Here is a 22912-nt window from a genome sequence, read left to right on the forward strand (position 1 = left end):
TATAAAGTTTTGTATTTGGTAATGTGTAGGTTTGTTAAATATAATTTTTTAAATTCCTTTTATTTCAATATGTAAAAAACATAACTATGCGCTTAAAAACAGAGCTGACTTGATGGGAGATAGCCACCTGAGATTGTCTGTTGGACACGGTTTAACCTTACTGTGTCCTCACCCTGGTTGTTGTTACAGTTGTTATAAGGGATTAAGAGCTACGGCTCATTGCATTTTTGGTTACAGTCTGTATCACTAAAATGGACATGTGCAGGTGAACTCTGTTCAATTAGTATATGAAATGCCCCAAAATGTGAACTCCAGACAATAATAACCTGAGGGTAAATCCACGTGCGTCTGCCTTTCCCCTCGTTCACCTTCGAAATCCTTGATTATTATATCATGCCAGAGTTCTGAACTTCAGTGACAATGTTGCTGAACAGTAGAATCTGATGGACGTTTTGTGCAGAACCTGTTTGACACTATGGGTTCCAGGACCACTAACACTCTGAGCTGAAAAAGTTTGGTCCTAACCGCACCCAACATCTACAAGTTTGTAAGCTTGTAGACATCATTAAGAAGTAATTAACAGTCCCATGCTGAGACCTTTCTCAAAATTCAGACCGGTGGCAGGCTGCCAACAAAGAGAAGAAAATATCGCAACCCCGACACGAGTGTGCTCAGTCAAACAATGAACTTACGACCGGCAGAAAACAACTCCAGTTGAGTATGCCGATGCTGTATCTCAGCCGTGTTGGCCTGGAAATTTAAACATGCTAATTAAATCCAAAATCGTATAATTATTTTTGATAGAAACCGTATCTTAATTTGTTCTTGCACTGCATCATATCGTGTATTTCATCTGTATATGTGTAATGTGTATATGTATCAATGACTACACTTATACCGCATATTCTGCAACAGACTATAATTAATCACCTTATTATTGTCTCTCCATTTACCATGGCTGACTGCACTAATACCCTTTTAACAGTGGACACCGATATCAGTATACATGTAGGCTTATTGTTCAAAAAGGAATATGCAGGAAATTATATGTAACAATTAACTGTGTACTAATTACATGTTTGAATGTTATCAGTTTTACGTTCTGAGATACAGTGATGTGAGCATCTTCTAAAATCTCCTAAAAATATAATAAAATACAAAACTCTCTGCCGTAATTTTTTTGTGGAAATCATTCGATCAAGTAAAAATGACTGCGTGACAAGACGAATCAACTATTTATACCCGATAAAGAAACTGCCGTATTTTAGGAACAGTGCTATAACAAGACATTTGAAATTTCTAACAAGCAGATACATTAGAGACAGTGACTAGACTACAGGTACGTAATCCGTATCAATCAAAGGTGTAAAAAAACTGAAAATGATATCTGTCGGAGACCTACCAAATTACCAAGTTTTATCATTACTATATTTATTACAATGCAAGTACTTTAGTGATACATTTTTTAGAGGAGAGGGCATACACACAAGTATATTGCTTCCGTGTGTGAATGCAGGTTGTACTTGGTAGCTCAGTTCTCAGTTTCATACCGGTTGTATAACTGAATTTGTATATGGAACCATGCGTACAGCATGACAATTACTTGCCATTCGTCAGTTTACAACACACATAACACGGTCAAACAATTTTAGGCACCGCTTTTGCGAATTATTTAGTACAATAATGTTTTATTAAAATCTATTTCAATTTGTTTTCACCATTTTCCCTATTGACAGTCGTTGTTACGTGCGTCACTAGGTAATTAGTACGGATTGACCTTGTTTATTGTTTCTATACTTTGAGGATTTCTGTGGCAAGTGGCGGACGTAATTCAAACTTCCGCACTGACACCGCATCAAATATATTTGTGTACCGATTACATAACTCTAATGGACAGGGTGGCGTGGTAGTTCACCGGACGACACTGTGTATATTGGGCGGCTCCTTTGATATCTCCTCCAAACATACGGTTATTGAATGACCCCATTAAACGATGATACACATCTCGATGAATATATCAAGGCACTAATTCATCTTTCATAAACATTTTTTTGTCTTTGTGCTTAATATATCCACATATCAACGAACATTTGTAAAACATGTATCCTAAAAAAAAAAAACATTTTCAGGCTAGGTATTTGCCCACAGCAACACCTGCATAACTGTTTATTCACGCGTGGTGTGGCAGATTGTACTTGACCGACAACAAGTATTGTAGAATCACCTGTAAATAAGGCCGACACTGTAATTAGATACAACGTACTAATGAGAATTATCATAAGAAGGCTGTTGTTTTTTCTGAACTGTTACCATTTTCATACCAAAAGTGACAATGCAGTTAAAAGTTGCTTTAGTGTCACAATATTCACTCACGTTTTCCTCAATCGCATTGAAACATAATTCCCACTGGTCAGTTCGAAACCGCATGTAATTAAATAATTATTTGGAGATTTCGTTAGAATGTAAGATATTCAGCCAAACGTTATGCAATAAAAGACGAATAGTTTTTTTCATTAAAATACGCGCACGCGTACCTGTATATTGCATACCTAGTGTCACGTAATTTCCCAGTGTGATGTATCAACGGGATATAAAATGGGAAATGAAATAGAAACTAACTAAAATTTAATGTTGTGGAAAATAACTCCAATGAATTGGAGTACACGCAAATGAATTCGTATGATAAACTGTCAAAACGTTTTGAGAGGTAAGGCCGGGGTCATTAAAGATCGCTACAATATGTAAAACAGGTGAAATTTGTAGAACTAAAGGAAACATCCAACCAAATGCCCTTTTTAAATAGTAATGTAATGTTATAATATAAAGTATATTTCACATGATACAATATACTTTGCAAACAGTTAGTTGATGCTTGAAAGGGACTGACGAAAACATGGGCGAAATATTTTAATAACGCCGTAAAATAGTTGAATTAAGTAAAAATTAGTTCAATTTTGTGTCATGATACTTGAATAAATACATTTAATGTATTTGCGAAACAAAATCTTGAGTTTGAAGTACAGGAACATATTCTCGCCCATGGGCCTGCCCATGGGCCTACCCATGGGCCAAACCTTTTTCTCGCCCATGGGCGAAATATTTCAATATCGCTATAAAATCGTTGAATTAAGTTAAAATTAGTTAAATTTTGTGTCATGATACTTGAATGAATACATTAAATGTATTTGCGAAACAAAAACATGAGTTTTAAGTAAAGGAACATATTCTCGCCCATGGGCCTGCCCATAGGCCTACCCATGGGCAAAACCTTTTTCTCGCCCATGGGCGAAATATTTCAATATCGCTATAAAATCGTTGAATTAAGTTAAAATTAGTTAAATTTTGTGTCATGATACTTGAATGAATACATTAAATGTATTTGCGAAACAAAAACATGAGTTTTAAGTAAAGGAACATATTCTCGCCCATGGGCCTGCCCATGGGCCTACCCATGGGCCAAACCTTTTTTCTCGCCCATGGGCGAAATATTTCAATATCGCTATAAAATCGTTGAATTAAGTTAAAATTAGTTAAATTTTGTGTCATGATACTTGAATGAATACATTTAATGTATTTGCGTAACAAAAACATGAGTTTTAAGTAAAGGAACATATTCTCGCCCATGGGCCTGCCCATGGGCCTACCCATGGGCCAAACCTTTTTTCTCGCCCATGGGCGAAATATTTCAATATCGCTATAAAATCGTTGAATTAAGTTAAAATTAGTTAAATTTTGTGTCATGATACTTGAATGAATACATTAAATGTATTTGCGAAACAAAAACATGAGTTTTAAGTAAAGGAACATATTCTCGCCCATGGGCCAAACCTTTTTCTCGCCCATGGGCGAAATATTTCAATATCGCTATAAAATAGTTGAATTAAGTTAAAATGAGTTAAATTTTGTGTCATGATACTTCAATAAATACATTTAATGTATTTGCGAAACAAAATCATGAGTTTTAAGTAAAGGAACATATTCTCGCCCATGGGCCAGACTTCGCCCATGGGCCTACCCATGGGCCAGACTTCGCCCATGGGCAGGCCCATGGGCGACATAGTCTAAATATTGAGTTTTTAAACAATTTTTTTTTCATTTTTTCTTCCTTGGTATGTTCCCATGAAAACGGCATGTTTAATTTTGTAAATACCTTTAACCGAGACTGGGCAAAGACCGTAGAGTTTCTGGACTTTTGGGTTTCCAGAATTAAAATGGGACGTGTTTAAAGTTATACCACTCAACATTTGCTCACGACCACACCTGTAACAAAAGCTGACTATTTTAGCCTTAGCAAGTGTTGAGTAGTATTCAAGATTTATCATTAAATATGATGAAAATATTTAATCTGGCCGAGCACATAAATCCGAGTGGTAATGGATGCCTAAATGAATACCTAGATCATGTTAAGACAGTAATCCCAGAGACCCTCTTAGTAACAGATATGTAACACTTGTATCCATAATATCGAAGATATGCTGATGCTATCAACCGTTGATTGTTCAAATACTTAGATATGGAAGATATAACAAAATGGAGTCAGGAAAGGAAGATCATACCTCGTCCACTCGTACAGCATCCACACCAATGCCGAGAACCGAACGAATACCAAAAATACTACGTTTGCTTAATGTGTTGCTGACATCCGAAAGGCGTCCGTGAGTAGAAACCTGGTGTGGTTTAGACTTGTATAAAAGGAGATACTAGTTATGATAACGTGTCTTGTTCAATGGAATGTAACTACTTACAGGCCAGTAAGGGTGTATCTTGCTCTTTTCACTATATACATAATGACTTGGCTATGCAACTGAAGTACACTAATTGTGGAATACAAACTGATACAGCTTCCAACGCTTACATGATATCTTACATAAATGCCAAGAAAGACGGAGGAATATATCACAATGTGAACAGACTTTTATGTTGCGATAACCTTAGGTTAAGGATGACTGGCTGTAAAAGGGATTTCTGCTGCACAAGTAATATTTATGTAGAGATTGGCAGTACAAGGGTTTTACTAGTCTCTATGACAGTCTTGTACAACCAGTTCTAACCTACGGTTCAGACATATGGGGTGCCCACAATTATAAGGAGATATTTAGAGCCTGTTGAGGTTTCCTGGGCGTTTCCAGATATGCACATGGTGTCGCCGTCAGAGGAGATATGATCTTGTTACATCCCCATTATGAGGTGACCACAATGACATTATGGCCTTGGTACAGACTTCAGAGAATGTCATACAAGACTCATACCAATAATCCATTATTGGTTCAAACGTTCATGGGAAAATAAAGTTTTAAGAGTGTTGTTTTTTATTACGGATATTCGTGACGTGAAGATAAGTCATCAGGATTAATTTTGAACCAAATTCCTGTAAGCCTCAAGGAAAAAGATTGAAATGCTAGGTATGAAATAATCCAGTCGATGCCCAAATTAAGAACGCACAGAAGCTTTTTATTTTGTCTTTTGATACAGAACCTTATCTTATGCTATCCCATTATAATTTAAATTATTTAATGTGTGACTCAAAAATGCTATTACGAATAGAAACGGGTATTGCATTCCACGAAATGAAAGATTGTGTATATTTTGTTTGAACTGTATTGAAGATGAAAAAACATTTTCTTCTACAATGTTCATTATATGATGATATTTGCGATCGTTTCCCTGATTTACCAAATATGTTTTTTAATAATCCAGCTTGTTCAATAACACCCAAGATGTTAAAATAAAATTATGAACACAAACTGATGTCATTTTTGGAAACTTTGGGTTAAAAAATGTTCTTGTCGTAAACGTACAAAAACAGTTTAATACCAGGTATATATTTTAGATGTATGTATATATTTGTTAGAGAGGCGACTAACGGGATCGGGTGGTCAGGCTCGCTGACTTGGTTGATGCATGTGATTGTATCCCAGTTGCGTAGAACGATGTTCATGATATCAGTGACTGGTTTGTCTGGTCCAGACGCGATGATTTACAGACCGTAAAGCTGGAATATTGCTGTGTGCGGCGTTAAACAACAGACAAACAAACTAAACACTTCATATAATATACCACAATGCTTTTACTAGATATCGCATTTTGTGTATGCCACTTGAATAACCAAATCATTCATTCATTCATTCATTCACAAATATTTCAACATTACATATCAAAATTAATGAAACATATGGATAGTCTTTAGGTACAGACCATTTCCTATGTTGGAAAATATATGCGTTGTCGGTAAAAGCAAAATATTTCTCACCTTCATTGAAAAAGAAAATTGCTGTCTTGAAAAAGTGACAGAAGAAAAACATCAGTGATTCCATTTCTTATTGACATATGTAGGAGATATAACGAACAATGCAAGTTGACAAATGTTTATAACATGACGCCAAATTCCGCGATGACAATACAAATGCTTATTTGAATTGATCCTGCAACGACCTTGTCACCAGAATAATCTCTCACTTTCCCTGCAGTGTCATTAGGTGAACTAAGAGGCTCCTCATCCATCTGATCATGAGTCTGTACTGTCTTCCAACAACAAAATGGCAATACCGTGAACACTGGTGTGATACCAGCTACATGTAACATGTAACTGACTAAAACTTAGTTGATTAAACGTAAAAAATAATCAGCATATCTATATTTCAAAGTATGATTAAAAATAAGTGTTTTAAGCAATATGATTCAACATGCCTTTTCTTGTAATGTACTACAGTAAACTACGTTTTATAACGGACACGCTTACAACGAACTGACGTTTATAAAGCATATAAATAACATATTTTTTTATCCCGACAATTTGCTGTTCAAACATGTATATATGCTTAAAGCGAACTACGTTTACATCGAACTAAACTCTGTGGTCCCTTTGAGTTCGTTATAACCGTAGTGTACTGTTCTTTGAAAATTCATCTGATGATAACCAGAAATGTCGAAAATATAAAGGGAGTACTTATATGCTCACTGCAATGGTCCAGCAAATGCATAATCATCAGAACGACATCTAACTTTCCCAGTATATGAACTCAGAGTTTCAGAGCTAGCGTGTTGTTACGGGAAAATGGTCATAGTCGTCTTCAGCAGTCTTTTCCTCAATCTTTCCTAACTGTGCTACTGCCTTGTTTGCAGAAACGGTAGTGTCGTAGTCATTCTGGACTGTTTTGGTGCGTGCTGCCTCCTGGAGAAGATTATAGCCATAGTCGTCTTCCCGTAAATGTGTCCCACTGCCTGCTGATCGGGCAACCGATGCTGTTGTATCATAGTTACTGGTCAGGACAGGTGGTTTGTCTCCGATGTGATCATAATCGTCTTCAGTGGCAGAAGAAGAAGGATTCGGTGTTGTATTTGGTTTAGTGATTGGATCGATTGTGAAATAATTGTTCATATTTGGTGAAGCCGCTATACCATCAGCAGTAGCATAATCATAATCACTCATATCTCCACGTGTCTTCAGGTTCTCTATCTCCTGGTAATGGCTCTGTGACATATTACAGGGAATGCTGGGAGCCTTTTGATCACTACAATTGGTTGACTTCTGTTCATTTTTACCTGTATTGTCTCTCCTGAAATGTTGAATGAGAACATTAGGTCAATTAGAGAAATGAAAGTGTAGCAAAATATATCATTCAAAGTGCCTGTGTAATCACCTCAGGTTTCATTTGAATTGCGCATAAAACAGGATTCAAGTGGCTGCATTCATGTATCGAAAGTTACTCGGTGTTTAAGATATGATAAATCACGTTGTTACATGTAAGAAGCATCTGTTTTTCAAAACAGTTCATGGTAAATATTCAACATAGTTTGAGTAAATATTTATCCATGCTATTCCTGTACGGTCAATGAAAAGGCTTATTATTTAGAAGCTCGTAGATGAATATGTTCTAGAATCATTTTGAAATATCAATTACTATTACACGTGGCTGCTGAAAATGTATACGCGTGATCCTTACCGTTTTCGTAAATACCACACTGTGACTAATACTATAAGCAGCACAGCCAGGACAGAGGCCACAACTCCTCCAACGGCTGCACCAACACTACCAGTTGCAGCAACAGCTCCATCGGTTTCATTCAGTCCTTCACCAAAATATCATAATACATTCATATTTTTCCTAAATATGTTTAGTTAAAGTATATACTTTGAATACATAAACTAATAAAATAACAAACGCCGACTGAAATTGACCGATTTTTGAAACTTCTTCCTGCTTCCACGTGCACTCTACGAACACATTTGGTATGGAACTGAGCATGCGTGTCTGTTAAGTACACAGTACTTAAGTTCAGAATCACGCGAGTACTTTAGTTCAGAATCACGCGGTTGTTAAGGTTTTAATGCATGGATAGAAAGCACTATTATTGTAACGTTCAGTGGACATATCACTTTTGTTCACAAAATCTCATTTGATCGCGAAAGGATAAATGGGACCATTGGTGAGCTACTCGAGCCAATCCGTGTCAATCCGAATTAAGACCCCCCCCCCCTCCCCCCCCACACACACACACACCTCAAAGATTCCGTAATGAAGAAATCATATGTAATGTATATAAATGAATGAATATATAGAGCATTTAGTACACAAGCCAAAAGACATACCCCTTACGCAAGTCAGATCTACGAATTCCGTTAAAAATATAAATGACCTGAGAAAATACCACCTTCTCTTCTTTCAATAGGGTCTGTTAGAAACATACATATCTTGGTTCGCCCCTGTTAGTGGGCAGATTTTTAGACGATTATATCTTCTGGCGCGTACACGCTCCAGTCGCTTGCAACGTTTGCTTATTAACACTGTTGGAATAACACAGACAAGGGTGTTAATTCAAGCATTGGTATTGTTCACCAAGGTTTCTGCATGCCATCTTCTAATCTTGAATATTTAGCTTGTTTTGCAAACACTATACTGTAAATTTTGTATAGATATACGGATTTATAATGTCAAATGAAACACGTGTTTCAACATTGCCAAAACCGTCTATCATATGCTATCTCGCATTCGTACATTAATGCATTATTGATGGAATAATGACAAGTGCCTCACATTAGATGAATTCCATACATTTAAACAAATATTTTAAATTTCAATTTGAAGAAAGGTATTGTTTCATACTGCGTATGTTCATAAATCTCGGGCCGTGTACATTTGCATAATTATGTTTAACCTGTTTTAAATATTACATCTGTACTTAAGTAAATTATCCGTCTGTTTTTCTGCCAAAATTTCAGCTTAAAACAACAAAATGGTTCAGTACAAAGCTTATCCCATGCCGCAGTTGGCAAGCACCTCTCATCACAGAAGGAAACAATATAGAGCTACCAGTCCTTTGACTTAATAATACTATTTTAACTGACATAAATTTGACCAGAAATGAGCTTCAGTATGTCCTATTATCAGCTGACACAACCAAAGCTTAGTAGTAAACTTTTAGAATTCATGGCACTTTCCATATGTGATCCTCTTACCAAAGTTTACAATTTTTCCTCACGTACCTCTGTTTTTCTATTCATATGGAAAGAGGCTTCAATCATACCTATTCATAAAAAGGCAGTGTGAACGAATGTTCAAATTAGAGACCATGGCCAGTTGCTCTGACAAGTTGCTCAGCAAAAGTATTTGTAAGATGTGTGTTTAAATACGTATTTAATTTCTTTAGAGATAACAATATTCTGAATAATTTGCAATCGGGATTTATGCCTGGTGATTGCACAACTTTTCAGTTAACGTATCTTTATGATTAGCAAAAACAATCGATAATGGTAAAGAAGTAAGAGCTGTATTTTGCAATGTTAGAAAAGCTTTTGATAAGGTATGGCATAAGAGCATTGTGGAATCCGCGGACACGTATTAAAATAGTTTAATATAGTTACCTTGAAGATAGAATACAGAGAGTTGTTATTCAAGGTAGTATATAGTATATCTAACTTGAAACCTGTAATGGCTGGAGTCCTACAGAGGTCAGTTTTGGGGCCACTGCTATATCTTGTATACATTAATGATATCGTTATAGGCAATAAGATGTAGAATGGAATGCTATGTAAAGCATATCGGATACCATTAATCATTGGAATACGTTACCTGATAGAAGAACTTAATTAGTCTCAGTTGCAATGCGATGTGTGGGAATTATTCAAGTAAGTTTGCAGGCTTTATCCTATTAAAACATTCAACGTGACTCCCATCAGGAACATCGAAATACATTTTGTATATAGCCATGAACGTTTAACTTAATTTCCTCTCATTATTGATATTAAATTGTTCTTTAATCATATATAACATGAGTGAGTGTGTATGGTTTTACGCCGCTCTTAGCAATATTCCAGCAATATCACGGCGGGGGACACCAGTACCCATGTCGGGAAACGAACCCGGGTCTTCGGCGTGACGAGCTAACGCTTTAACCACTAGGCTACCCGACCGCCCCATATATAACATAAACAGTTTTGTGATTGTTACTGGGGGCATTATTATTTTGCAATCCATCATGACCTCGAACACTGCAGACTGGACAAAATGACTTTGGTTACCATAAAGCATGGTGGGCCTGTCAATTACATATATAGACAGCTATGTGGATGTCTACAGGGAGAGTATATGTTTGTTGAGAAATCATTAAACAGAGCGTGCTCTATTTTGTTGTTGTTGCAGACGCATGATTTACTGAGTACATTTTAGAGGATATGTATATATTGAAATACATATAGCCTGTACGTTTCGGATTTGTTGAAGAATTTGACGGTTTGATCTGTAAAGTAAAGGTCGAAACATCAGACAATGATGCATTTTGCACTGTTTGTTTGTTGTTCGATGTTTAACGCCGCACTCAGCCACATGACGGCGGTCTGCAAAAATTCGAATCTAGACCATACAATCTAGTGATTGACACCATGAGCACCGTTCTACAACCCGATTCCGTTAGTCGCATCTTACGACAAGCATAGTCGCCTTTCACGGCAAGCATTGGTTGCTGTATTTTGTAACCCAGATCTTCACGGGTGATGCGCAAATGGGAGGCTCTGAAAAATTCTAAAATGTGAATCAAATATCAATCTTCTTTCAAAACACACTTACTTTCAATACAGTGATATTTGACAACAGAGAAATTGGGACCTTCGCCTCGCCGGGGAGCAGGATACGCACACCGAGGTTCTCTTGAACAGTTCTTGGAGAGGGGTGCCAGCTCGCTGCTGTTAAACCTCAAATATCCATGTTCTGTCACATGATCGGGGTTGTTTAGGCAACTTGCGATACCTGTCGGTCCACACTCTGTATTGTTAGTGAAGTATGCGTCACAGATGACGATGTTCCCGGTACTGTTACAGTTGATGTAATGTGTAGTACAGGGAAGTGTGTTGGCATGGGTTCCAAAGCATGCTTTGCTGGTTCGTGTTGTGTCTACACAAAAGACATGTCACAACAAACATGTATTAAAATATGACGTAGGATCAAAATTGCTTAAACCTAGCATACAGTGTTAAGATTATGCCGGAATAACACGCTGTTTTCGGGTATATATAATAAATTGAGATTACTACACGAGTGTCTGTCAGATACCATTGATCTTACAACGAGTTGTTTCAAAACGTATCGAACGTGCGAAGGCGAGTTGTATCTGACGGGCACGAGTGCAGTAATCTGTTTCTTACACACCCTAAAATCGAACCATTGTAGCATCGAATCGGTTTCTATTGAATTTACCACACCATTGTAATGTTTACATTTGAAATTCCATAATTAGTGCAAGGATATTCGTCCTAGAATATTCTCAAACGCGTGATCGAGCCAATGTATGCAACAATTAGACGAAAGTACCTCTAAAATGCTACACAGTGTAAAATCAGTGCAAGTACAGTTTTCCGAGCACTGTGTTCGTTTCCGCACCTAATTTATTTATCGTAATAAATAATAATTTGCATTGGTGACAAAGACCATTTGTCATTTGTTTCTAAAATGTATGAGGAATTCAGGTATGCATGTACAGCAGCTGAGTTTGAAATATATCTGATCGAATAGGCGTCTCATAACCGGCATTTTGTAAATACAATCCAATATGGCGGAACGTACACTTTGGCGTGCGTGTATGCGTATTTTCCAAAGCATTCTAAACGATTCTAGGCTTATCAGCGACGTTTCAGAATTATCATTAGTGATTTAATACCCGTGATCACTAATATGTTAGTTTCTACTTTAATTATTCGAGTAAATATCTGATATTTAGATTTTTAAACACACAGTAAATAACGCCGTGAATTGTGATTTGACGAGATTTACGATGTACCCAATTTTCAGAAGTCGCTTTCGTTAGTTCTGCTTTGTCTAAAAAGATAGTAAATGATAACCAGAAGAGGGAATTCAAAACTGTGATTTGTATTTGTGTGCCTGATGTATTTTGAATTTTATTCGATATCGAAGTGAGGTTTAAAGAGGAGGGACATATGTATCGCTGTGGCATCCAGGGAATTCACACTCTAAAAAAGGATAACGTTGACATAACAACAGATAATGTAACTGTAGCGGACGGGTTAGTTTATTATTATTATTATTATTATCATTATTATTATTATTATTATTATTATTATTATTATTATTATTATTATTATTATTATTATTTACACTGTCCCGTGGTTCAACACAGACGTAGGTGAACATTCGTCTGAAGCACGATCAACTTATCAATGACTTGCAATCAGAAAAGTAGTCCGTCATCATCTGACCTCAGGTCATCACCATGAAGTAGTCAATCACGGGACTGGAATTCGATCTCACACATATGTTTGATGCCAGTTATCTCAAATGTGTTTCTCACCCACAGGTGTGTAATTAAGAATTATTTAAGTTTAACCAACGCTTTGAAATCGTTCACACTTCCATGAACCCATCCAAACTGACGTTCAATTCTTATAATTTCAGACTTTGTATTTTACTGGTCTCGCCGAATAATATTGTAACAATGTTTTCTTAAATTTGAAGTTCTCTGGTTTCGCCGAAGAACATTACAACAATGTTACTTTATCGCTATTTGCCGGTGTGACATTGAAAATGGACCCGCGTTGAAAAGTGACCCAGGAGTCAGTATTCAACGTTGAAAACATACCCGGTCTCACTTTTCAACAGACCAGGGTCAAATTTCAACAGTTGAAAATTGACCCTGTCAGCTTACCAAGTCGTTAAATAGTGACCCGGGCCTCGCGTTGAAAAGTGACTCCGTTGAATTGTGACTTGTGGTTTATTCTGCTTACCAGAAGACACTTTATAGCATGTCTAAATTGGTGCAAATATTTATCAGTGTGTTCGGGATGAGGGTTGGAGGTGACACGCATTTATAGGCATGTGTTAACGTATACATATACAAATTGCCATGGTTCCTGGCTTTAGAAATGATCGTCACGATATGGCTGAAATATTTCCGATGTCCCGTAAAGCATTAACTCACTCACTCACTCACTCACTCACTCACTATAGAAATGTCCAAAAATGTGTGTGCATGTACAATGGTCCAGTGACTGCCTGTGCGTACGCTTGCTCGTATGTTATGTTTGTTTGATTGGGTTTTACGTGGCTTTGGGTAGTATTTCAACCATAACGCCACAGTGGTTACAATGAGGCTCCAGTCTTCGGGCTGAACGAAAGTGACCCGGTGGGTGCATGTGTGTTAGAGCAAGTATGTGGGTGCAGGGTAGTATTATATATGTATGTATGTGTGTGTGTGAGAGAGAGAGAGACACCTTCAATCTGGAAGCCGTAAATAGAAAGAGGCACACCGAAAGCGTTCTCAACCTAAAACGTCCCCACGCATAAAATGTTCATGGTGGTGTTAGGAATAGCGTTTAATGATTATATTTTCGAAGTGTTAACATGATGTCAAGTATATTTCAGTACAAGAATATATAAATGTTGTAATCTGAGGTCATTCTGATATAATTATATTGATGCAAATATATATTGCGTTGGCACGCAAGTTGGTATATTTTTATACAAACTTCAACCCCGTTTTATTTCAAAATATAAAATCCAAATTCACAAACGAATAAACAATATTGTGAGAAGTTAGTATCAATAAGATTAGTTAAAAAACACTCACATTAAAAGTACCATTCGCATTCGATGCGTGTTGGTCGTTTTCGGTCGAACTCAAAAGAAACCATTAATCTAATGCATGACAAAGGTCTGAAAGGACAGACTGCAAGTGTTACCAGCTACCAAAAGGACGTGCCCACAACATTGTAAGAACGTTACTTTGTTTAAGCAGCGTGACATTGTCGTAATATTGCTACACCGTATTAAAACAGCCAATAAGTCGAACGTTCCACAGACGTTGCATGGTTCCACAGGAACGTTCTCGTGACTTAACTGGGGGTCTACATAGTAACCAAATAGTAACCTACGAATGCAACGTTGCCTGGACCCCCTGTGTTAACTGGGTTATTAGCATCTCTGTTGGAAGGGTGGATCACATCATCATCAGGATTAGGAATAACAACGGTTTATGCAAGGCGGGTAAAGCAAATCAGAAATGCATAGTTTTGTATTATAAACCCTAGTAGTTTATGATCACATATGTTACATTGACCACTACCATCATTTACAACGTGAAACAAAACTGCAGACCAAGCGATGGCGGCACCAGACTCGCCAACAGCAAAATACCAAGTTTGGTTTCAAAAGATTAAACTTTTTTACTATTTCTGAAAAGGTCAAACATTCAAAAGATCACACAAAGGTAAGGATCAAAGACACATCTGCATACTATAAGCATTTCAAGATAAGAAAGCTGAAAACCTGACCAAAAGGGCAATGTTCTATTAAGTCAGTGAACTGTTTCCGTATGGGTGTGGCAATGAAGGCAAATCTTCGAAGAAACACAAAATCAAAGCGATTGAACTCGTTTAAGAAATTTACAATGATGTTACACTTTACACAATTCCCATAAAATACTGTTTTAATTGTGGAAAGTGGTGTGCGCAATGAAATGAAAAGAAACAAAACCAGCACTATTTAAGAAACTTCAGTAAATTGTAGTAACATCCGTGAATTTTGCCGAATTTCAAAAATGCACAATGAATTTTGGAAATGTGGACGTTATCAAATGCTTTGAGCCTAAAACGCTTGTAATAAGAAGATAACGACGAGCATTCTCTATCACATTAAGCGACTCTATACAATACAATGGAGAATACCCCAATACTGGTACCTGTTCTAGATTGTCTAACAAGACAACGCACCAGTACACGGCGGCTGGGTTGTGATGGATGCTTTTCGAGAACGTGGGTTCGACCTGTGACCTACAGATCTAGCCCCCAGTGATTTTCACTTGTCCCCTCAATTGAAAAAGCACCTGTGGGGTTGAAGATTTGAGGACGGCAACAATTGACTGCTTGACTTCTCTATATCGGACATAAATGATTGGAAAACCATATGGAACATGTGAGTGAAACTGGAAGGGGACTATGTTGAAATATATTTGTAAGTTTAACCAGAATTTCAACATTAAGTGAGTGAGGCTCAAAACGTTTTTATATCCGCTCGTAAAAGTACTATGTTTATTAATTAAATCTTAACAAAAATGAAGATTGAAATGTAGCTTGGTTTTTGGTTGTATAGTTTTGGCAAGTAATTCTTGAATCTGGATTTTCCCCGTTTTAATAAAACATTAAACGCCACCACCCTTTCCTCTACCGCACTCAAAAAGACATACTTGTACCGAAAACAACTGATGCAAGCTGGCAGATACGCATTCAGAAACACCCGGATAGAGACACTAAAAAGATTTAATCGATGGTAACATTAGATCTTTTTATTTACACTAGAAGTCACAATTCAACGGAGTCACTTTTCAACGCGTGGCCCGGGTCACTATTTAACGACTTGGTAAGCTGACAGGGTCAATTTTCAACTGTTGAAAACTGACCCTTGTCTGTTGAAAAGTGAGACCGGGTATGTTTTCAACGTTGAATACTGACTCCTGGGTCAATTTTCAACGCGGGTCCATTTTCAATGTCACACCGGCTCTCGGTCACATACGTTTCCCCACTCATACTCAGTTACGCAAAGAAAAATAGTTCTTTGAATATATACAGCATAATCTAGAAATATGTCAACATAGTTTCACTCTCTGAACAAATTCACAAACAATATTTGGGATAAATCAAATCTTAAAAATAGGTTACAGGAAGTTGAACAAAAATATAAACATGACCTCGATGCACCGACCGAGGCGAGGTCAATTTTCAAGCGCGGATTTATACATGACGTCACATAAGTTTGTAAAGAGGTGTATTTCGAGTCGAACGGGAGCATGATACTTACTGCTGTTGAAAATGACGTTCGTGGAGCAGTTATGGAAAACACCCCGACGCGTGAACCCTCTCATGGCACTAGCAAATTGGGAATATGACCGATTTATGAATGTGTTGCTTCTGTTTGGATAATCGCAAACCTATTCGGACGATGCGGAATGGACTGGTGAGGGTTGAACCGAGTGCTCTGAAACTTGTGTGTTTTGTGATAATTTTCAACGTCAGGGTATGTTATATTTGGAGTTTGGGATTTGTCGCGTGTGCTGTAATACTTTGCTTAGCTGGCGTTTATTGTCACCTGAGATGGACCTACTGTATGACCTGATACCAGTTTCATTTCTGTGCCCCGTCATTCCTCCTGTGACGCCGCTTCTCGGCCTAGAATGCACGGAGAAGGTCGGCCAACTCGGAAACCGGAATAGTAGATTTATAATTCCGTCTACGGATATTTTCTCGACTCCGATGACCAATCGATAAAACAGGTAGGCAAGTTTTGGGGGTTTTTTAAATGTAAATTTCTTTCCTTACCTTTTTATGTTTTATGGTTTCTCAAAATCGCGTCGCGTTTGCTCTGTCAGCGGCCACATCTGAGCAGGGTACGACATTGTTTTCATTGGTGCAAAATTCCTGTTATTTCCGAAATCAGGGCATCAAAGTCAGTATCGCTCAATAAATCAATTTTGTTTACCTCAGTAATTTTACAGAATTAATTTTCTTCACTTGCGTTATTAGTATTGAAAGATAACCATTCCATATCCAAATCATCGCAAGGACAATCCATTTTATTTCACGTAGCAGCTAGACGACATAAATCACCAGAACCAAAGCATTTATTTATTTATAAGTCAGATGAAACAGTACAAGACCAGGCAAAAATACTAAATTAATTATTTTGCTGATAAATGCAGGTATTAAAAAGAAAATAGAACAACGAGTTGATCGTAAACACCGATCGATAATTCGGGGAAACCCCGGAAAGTAGTTCTGGCAAAAGTTCACACGATAAATTTCACAAAAAATTGTTCACATCGTGTGAACTTTTTCTGTCCGTTCACAGGTGTGTGAACTCCACATATCAGATCACGTGACTACCCCTTCAGCCAATCAGCATAAAAGAAACAGTGTAAACTTCAAAGTATGAAATTATAAACACATGTACCTACCCAAATTAATATAGATTGGACACGTGTTTGAGTAGTGGATAGTACATAGTTGATATAGGTACAAAAGTACAAGTAGATCTTTGATGCTATAAAATATTAATGACGTTTTACGCAGCAGCCAGCAATATTAAAGCCAACGGCGAACTTTAAATCGAAACTAGACAAACCAGTTGTTTTCGGCAATGATTGACTTACCAAATACAAATCGAATAAGACCATTTTGATTATTTCCCATATTAACCCATAATCAGCCCTGGAGATACATGTAAGTAACATCGCTCACATGTTCACAAATGCAAGTTGAGACTGCAAGAGGGCGTGTAAGGTAATACTCAAGCGGATAATGTAATATGAGTGGTAATACTCAAACGGAACAAGGTCAGTTGATCATACCACCTTGTGTCAATCCATTAAATCCCCTTTGTAAATATAATACCATTAAAACCGACAATCGACTTAACCCAACAAAACACGCATGTTCGTTATGTGTGTATACCTTCCAACTTCTATTACCACAAGCGCTGGTGATTCATGGACACTGTCTACTTTAATATTACTTATCATGATCATGACGTAGGCAACATATCAAGAAATCACTCAAGTGGTGCTTAGAATATATGCACAAAGCTCCACGGGAGATGTATTATGCAGTGTGATGTCTGTTAGATTCCAAATGCATATATTACATATAACGAAGGGCCATACCATACATGTATATACTTGGATCATACCCACTTTCATTCTCACTAATGTCTCACCTACGTAAACTTCCCAAAGAATGCAACCCGAAATGACAATAAAACAATAAATAATTGATGATTGAGTGCGTTTACGCAGCTTTTAGCAATATTCCAGCAATATCGCGAAGGGGAACACCGGAAATTGGCTTCACACATTGTACACATGTGGGGCATGAAACCGGGCCTTCGGCGTGACGAGACGACGTTTTAATTACTAGGCTACCCCATCGCCTCCAATGATTCATGTTTGTAATGCAAGCATTTTAGTATACTAGGAAGTAACATATTGTGCCCTGCTATGTTAACTGTAATACACATCCTTGTTTAACACTGTCGCCCCGTTGATTACACATGCGACGGGAAGACCCACACTGAAGCGCTGCGGGTTTACAAAACAGTGTGACTTCAACGCTCTGTTTACTTGATGAGTTGCACACGTCGTATTATCCCGTGCACAAACAGTCATCCTTTAAAAATGCAGTCGGATCACTTTGACATTTAATTTTCGGCGGGAAGGCACTATTTGTCCTGGATGAGACACAAATAGCATCTATAACATTCAGTGTTGAGTATCTCGCGACATTCTACCTGTGACTTTACCTGCTTGTTTACCAGGCCATAGAAAACGTGTACAGGGTTTTGCAATGTTGGAATATATACATGTATGGCAGGGCATGGAGTAATTGAAAACCCCCAAGGTCTTGGTAATATTAATTGATATATCACAAGAACAAAAGAATCAAAACCATGTACCATTATTATTTCCAGAAGGTGTCCTCTGATAATGACGAAGGTATCATATTACAGTAAAAGATTTGACTTTAAAGGGAGTCAAAACGCAATCCTACATACAAGAAGCTAAGCTAATGATCAACGTGAACAGTGATGACACCAGGTACGTATGACCTACCCTACTGTAAGCACCGCCATGATATGTGCTCTTCACGTAATCATCAATAGTATAGATTTCGAATGTCCTGTTTGCCATGGTCACACTGTATTTCGCTTGGTTATATCCAGTATTAACGTGTAGTTATGCTTACCTGTATGAACTGTATGCAGAATGGAGAACAAACTGGCGATCAAACTCCACAAGTCCATTTTTATTTGTAGTGCGAGCATGTCAGTCTTCCACGTTCAGGTTATCAACCGGGAAGTAACTTCAGGACCCTGTGTGGTTGTACATCGTAAATCTATACGCACGGGGCTTGGCTAAAACATAATAGACTGGCGAAAACTGTACCACATAAGTGAAAAGGTGATCTACGCATAACCTTTCTCAGTCAGCACTCCCACGTTCTTGATTTCTGCATGCAATTTTTACTCCATATACTCATTGTCACTTCTTCCCATAATTTGTATGGTACTTTTATAATATGAAAAGAACCCCTCTCTCAATATCGGTTTCTAGGTTTGTCAGCACCATACCCGTGCTCGTGGGTTTCACCGAAGTGGTAAACGTCTGTGACCTGCATCACTCCGAGCTTTCCTCGCACATTAAGCTGCCACGCCGTGATGTAACTGGAATACTGTTAAAAGCGGCGTTAAACCCAACTCACTCACCCACTCACTCTCAATATCGACGTTGAATAAGAAGGTGTGCCTTATGTGCAATACAGGCCTGCAAGCTCCTTGAACAATTGAAACAACAGCAAATATTATCTTCTTCGTCTTTAGGCGACTTCAGTCCGGACTAGCACAGGCAGCCACACGAACACACGCACACACGCACACACACACACACACACACACACACACACACACACACACACACACACACACACACACACACACACACACACACACACACACACACACACACACACACACACACACACACACACACACACACACGTGCATTCACGTCGCTACATAAGTGCAATAAATGGACAAAGGAGTCGATGCATAGTCCAATTAAAATCGCGTATCGAAATCGACATCCGATTCGTAAGACTGCAGATTTCGATCGATTGGAGGATTCCAAAGCATGTGTACCGCCAACCCGCCAACGTGAACCGATTTTTTTAAAAATCTTTTCAATATTTCAATCAAGATGTTCATGTGATTTGAGGCACTTCGCGAAGTAAGACCCGTTTTATTACAACACAGATTTTGATTATAATCAATAAGATCGTATTTTGTTTGTAGCAAATGCACGTGATATGAGATGGAATCTGATTGGTCAATAGGAGGGATATAGAAGGGACATAGAAGGGTCATTACTCACAATTGCCACTGGTGGCGCTGCGATCGAGCCCAGAAATTACAGCCTAGTTCGAGAAAGGTGGAATATGGATTCAGATACTACCTTGCCCCGGGAAGATGGCATTTTGTATGTGCATCAGCAGTTCTCCAAATCCAGAGTTATCTCCCATATGCATTCTTCTTGCTCACACGCTGTTAAACGTTCTCCTGCTCTGCTGTCGTTGTCTCAGACTGTATGTGGCCTCGATTCCACTGCAAAGCCATTGAAACCAAACTTACATTAGTTATGAATCTGAATAGGTTTTATTCATTTCGCTGTGTTGATCTTTGCTTGTGTGGACCACTGATATAAAATTCAGTCCATTGTAAAATCTCGTGGAAATAATTGAATTAATTTTAAAAAATGGCAATAATGTCATCCTCTGACAGGTCAAATATGAGCATAACCTGCATCAGTTCCACAAAGCGATCTTAGCGATAAGGTGATCGTCGTAGCCCCACACGCTTTGTGGAAAAGGGCGCATGTCTGTGGAGTCATATATGAATCAGGAGATGGCGTGTCCATTTGAGTTTTGAACGTATAACCTGTGTGTCATGTTTTGATAAAAAACTTTATGACAGTTTGCTTCAACCAATGTTCAACCACCAATTGTTGCTTTTATTATTGAATCACTTAAGCACCAGACTTATGCTTCTTACCTGCTTTATTAAAAATCAACTGGACATTATTACTCGACCTAAAGCAGTGAGAACATACAACATACCTTGCAATTGTGTAGCAATAATAAAAATTAAAAAAAATATAAAAAATATAAAAAATAAAAATGATGATCATCATCATCATCATCATCATCATCATAATAATAATAATAATAATAATAATAATAATAATAATAATAATAATAATAATTATTATTATTTTTATTATTATTAACTCTATCTTACTGGTATAATTGTTTTGGACCTTTTCTTTATCCCCGTGACATACTCATTCAAGGCAGAGTACCTGCATTTTCCTTTTAATGTTGACAAAGACGGATCGTGTCCGACTGGCCCTGTGACTGGACCAAAACACTTTATGTAGACTGTCAACATCGAGCACCTGCATGTCACCGTTTGCAAGCACCGTTATAACAATTATGTCTAGATCTTGAGTCAACTTATAACACAATGCCATGTATCACTTCTGCAAACATTTCTCGTAAATGGTAGTAATGAAAGTTTCAAATTTAAAAACAACTACTCACAATACTGACTATCCAGTAGTGGGGTGTGTTCCGGAGCTGTGCTTCAGGGACCAAGGTGTCATCAAACAAGAATAAAGTAATCATGAAAACGTGGTAATAGATTCACATGTTTATTACTATAAGCAAATCAATACTCGACATTGAAACAGATCAAACATTGATCACTGATTAATAAAATCAGAGTAAACACGCAAGCTGATTAACTAAGCAACTGTACAAAAGTGATAAAAAGAGAACACAAGATAATGAAAAGATGCAAAGGCAGACAATTAAGTCGGCTGCGACCAATAAACAATTAATTAACCCAACATTCTAATGAGTAAATAACCTCGACAGTGTTAAATAGTGGGAAATAAACATAGAGGGCTGATCTCTAAAACAAGTCTCTTTGACAATGAAATAAACAATGTCCCCTGAATATCCAAATAGCCTTACAGACTAAAGCATCAACCACTTTGACTGGGAATGAAAATTCTAAATTTCCCAGATATATAATGGACTTGACCTAAGCTAGGCAATCACGGACAAGTTGGTTATGTACGGATTACTAGAAAAACGGAGTATGAAAACCCTAGCTAATAATAACTAGAGTAACTCAGTAAGTCATTAATAGATAAAGCCTGTCCCGTAATTATTAACGAACGAATCATGAGTTTGCAATGACCACCCAGTAGCATGACGACGCGTTCACGGTCAAGCGTCCCTGCTGCTGCTAATGGGGTTGGAAATTTAAAGAGCGCTTCCGGAAATTCCGATTTCGCTGCCAATAAGGACTCATGACTTTGACAAGGGTTTCGTCAGCGATGGGAAAAGCATTAGCCTGGTGGTCTTAACAAAGGGTGTTTCTCGACGTAGGAAAAAACCCGAATAGAAAACTAACAACTAAACCAATACGGAAGATGTAAGTTCCAAAATAAAGCGCTGAACATAAGCTATCCAACGGTACTACTGAAGATTTATAACCAGATACGTACTATTGAGGTGGCAAAATGACCATGAATACATGAGTATGTGAGTATGTTTTTTTTAAGCCGCTTATAGTAATATTCCAGCAATATCACGGCGGAGGACATCAGAAATGGGCTTCACACATTGTACCCATGTGGGAAATCACACCCGGATCGTCCGCGTGACGAGCGAACGCTTTATCCACTAGGCTACCCGATCGCCATACATGAGAAATATCTACAAATACTAGATAATAGTGCTAATTCGCGAAAATCAAAGTTACAAAAACACTTTCAATACATGAATAAGGTAGTAAACATA

The 22912-nt window shown here is 37.7% G+C and overlaps 1 protein-coding gene across 1 annotated transcript; it reads right to left on the reverse strand.

Annotated features, from left to right (window-relative positions):
• Positions 1–6363: 6363 nt before the first annotated feature.
• On the reverse strand, positions 6364–19490 carry LOC124139984. The gene is made up of 4 exons (XM_048384585.1): positions 19235–19490; positions 11064–11387; positions 7944–8070; positions 6364–7556 (listed from the first exon to the last, which is right to left on the reverse strand). The coding sequence occupies exons 1-4, from the start codon at positions 19311–19313 to the stop codon at positions 7034–7036; spliced, it is 1053 nt and encodes a 350-aa protein (XP_048240542.1). The 5' UTR covers positions 19314–19490; the 3' UTR covers positions 6364–7033.
• Positions 19491–22912: the final 3422 nt, after the last annotated feature.

The sequence above is a fragment of the Haliotis rufescens genome, unplaced genomic scaffold (assembly GCF_023055435.1).
Source record: "Haliotis rufescens isolate VD_foot unplaced genomic scaffold, xgHalRufe1.0.p SCAF_5, whole genome shotgun sequence".
Taxonomy (NCBI): Eukaryota; Metazoa; Mollusca; class Gastropoda; order Lepetellida; family Haliotidae; genus Haliotis; species Haliotis rufescens.

Bases quoted from the DNA above. Each gene is read 5' to 3' on its own strand.
- LOC124139984 (XM_048384585.1), bottom strand. From the start codon at position 19,313: ATGCTCGCACTACAAATAAAAATGGACTTGTGGAGTTTGATCGCCAGT. The intron at 8,071-11,063 runs GTAAGTGTGTTT...ATTTTGGTGAAG, and splicing joins CAAATATCACTGTATTGAAA to GACTGAATGAAACCGATGGA. The intron at 7,557-7,943 runs GTAAGGATCACG...TCAACATTTCAG, and splicing joins GTGTGGTATTTACGAAAACG to GAGAGACAATACAGGTAAAA.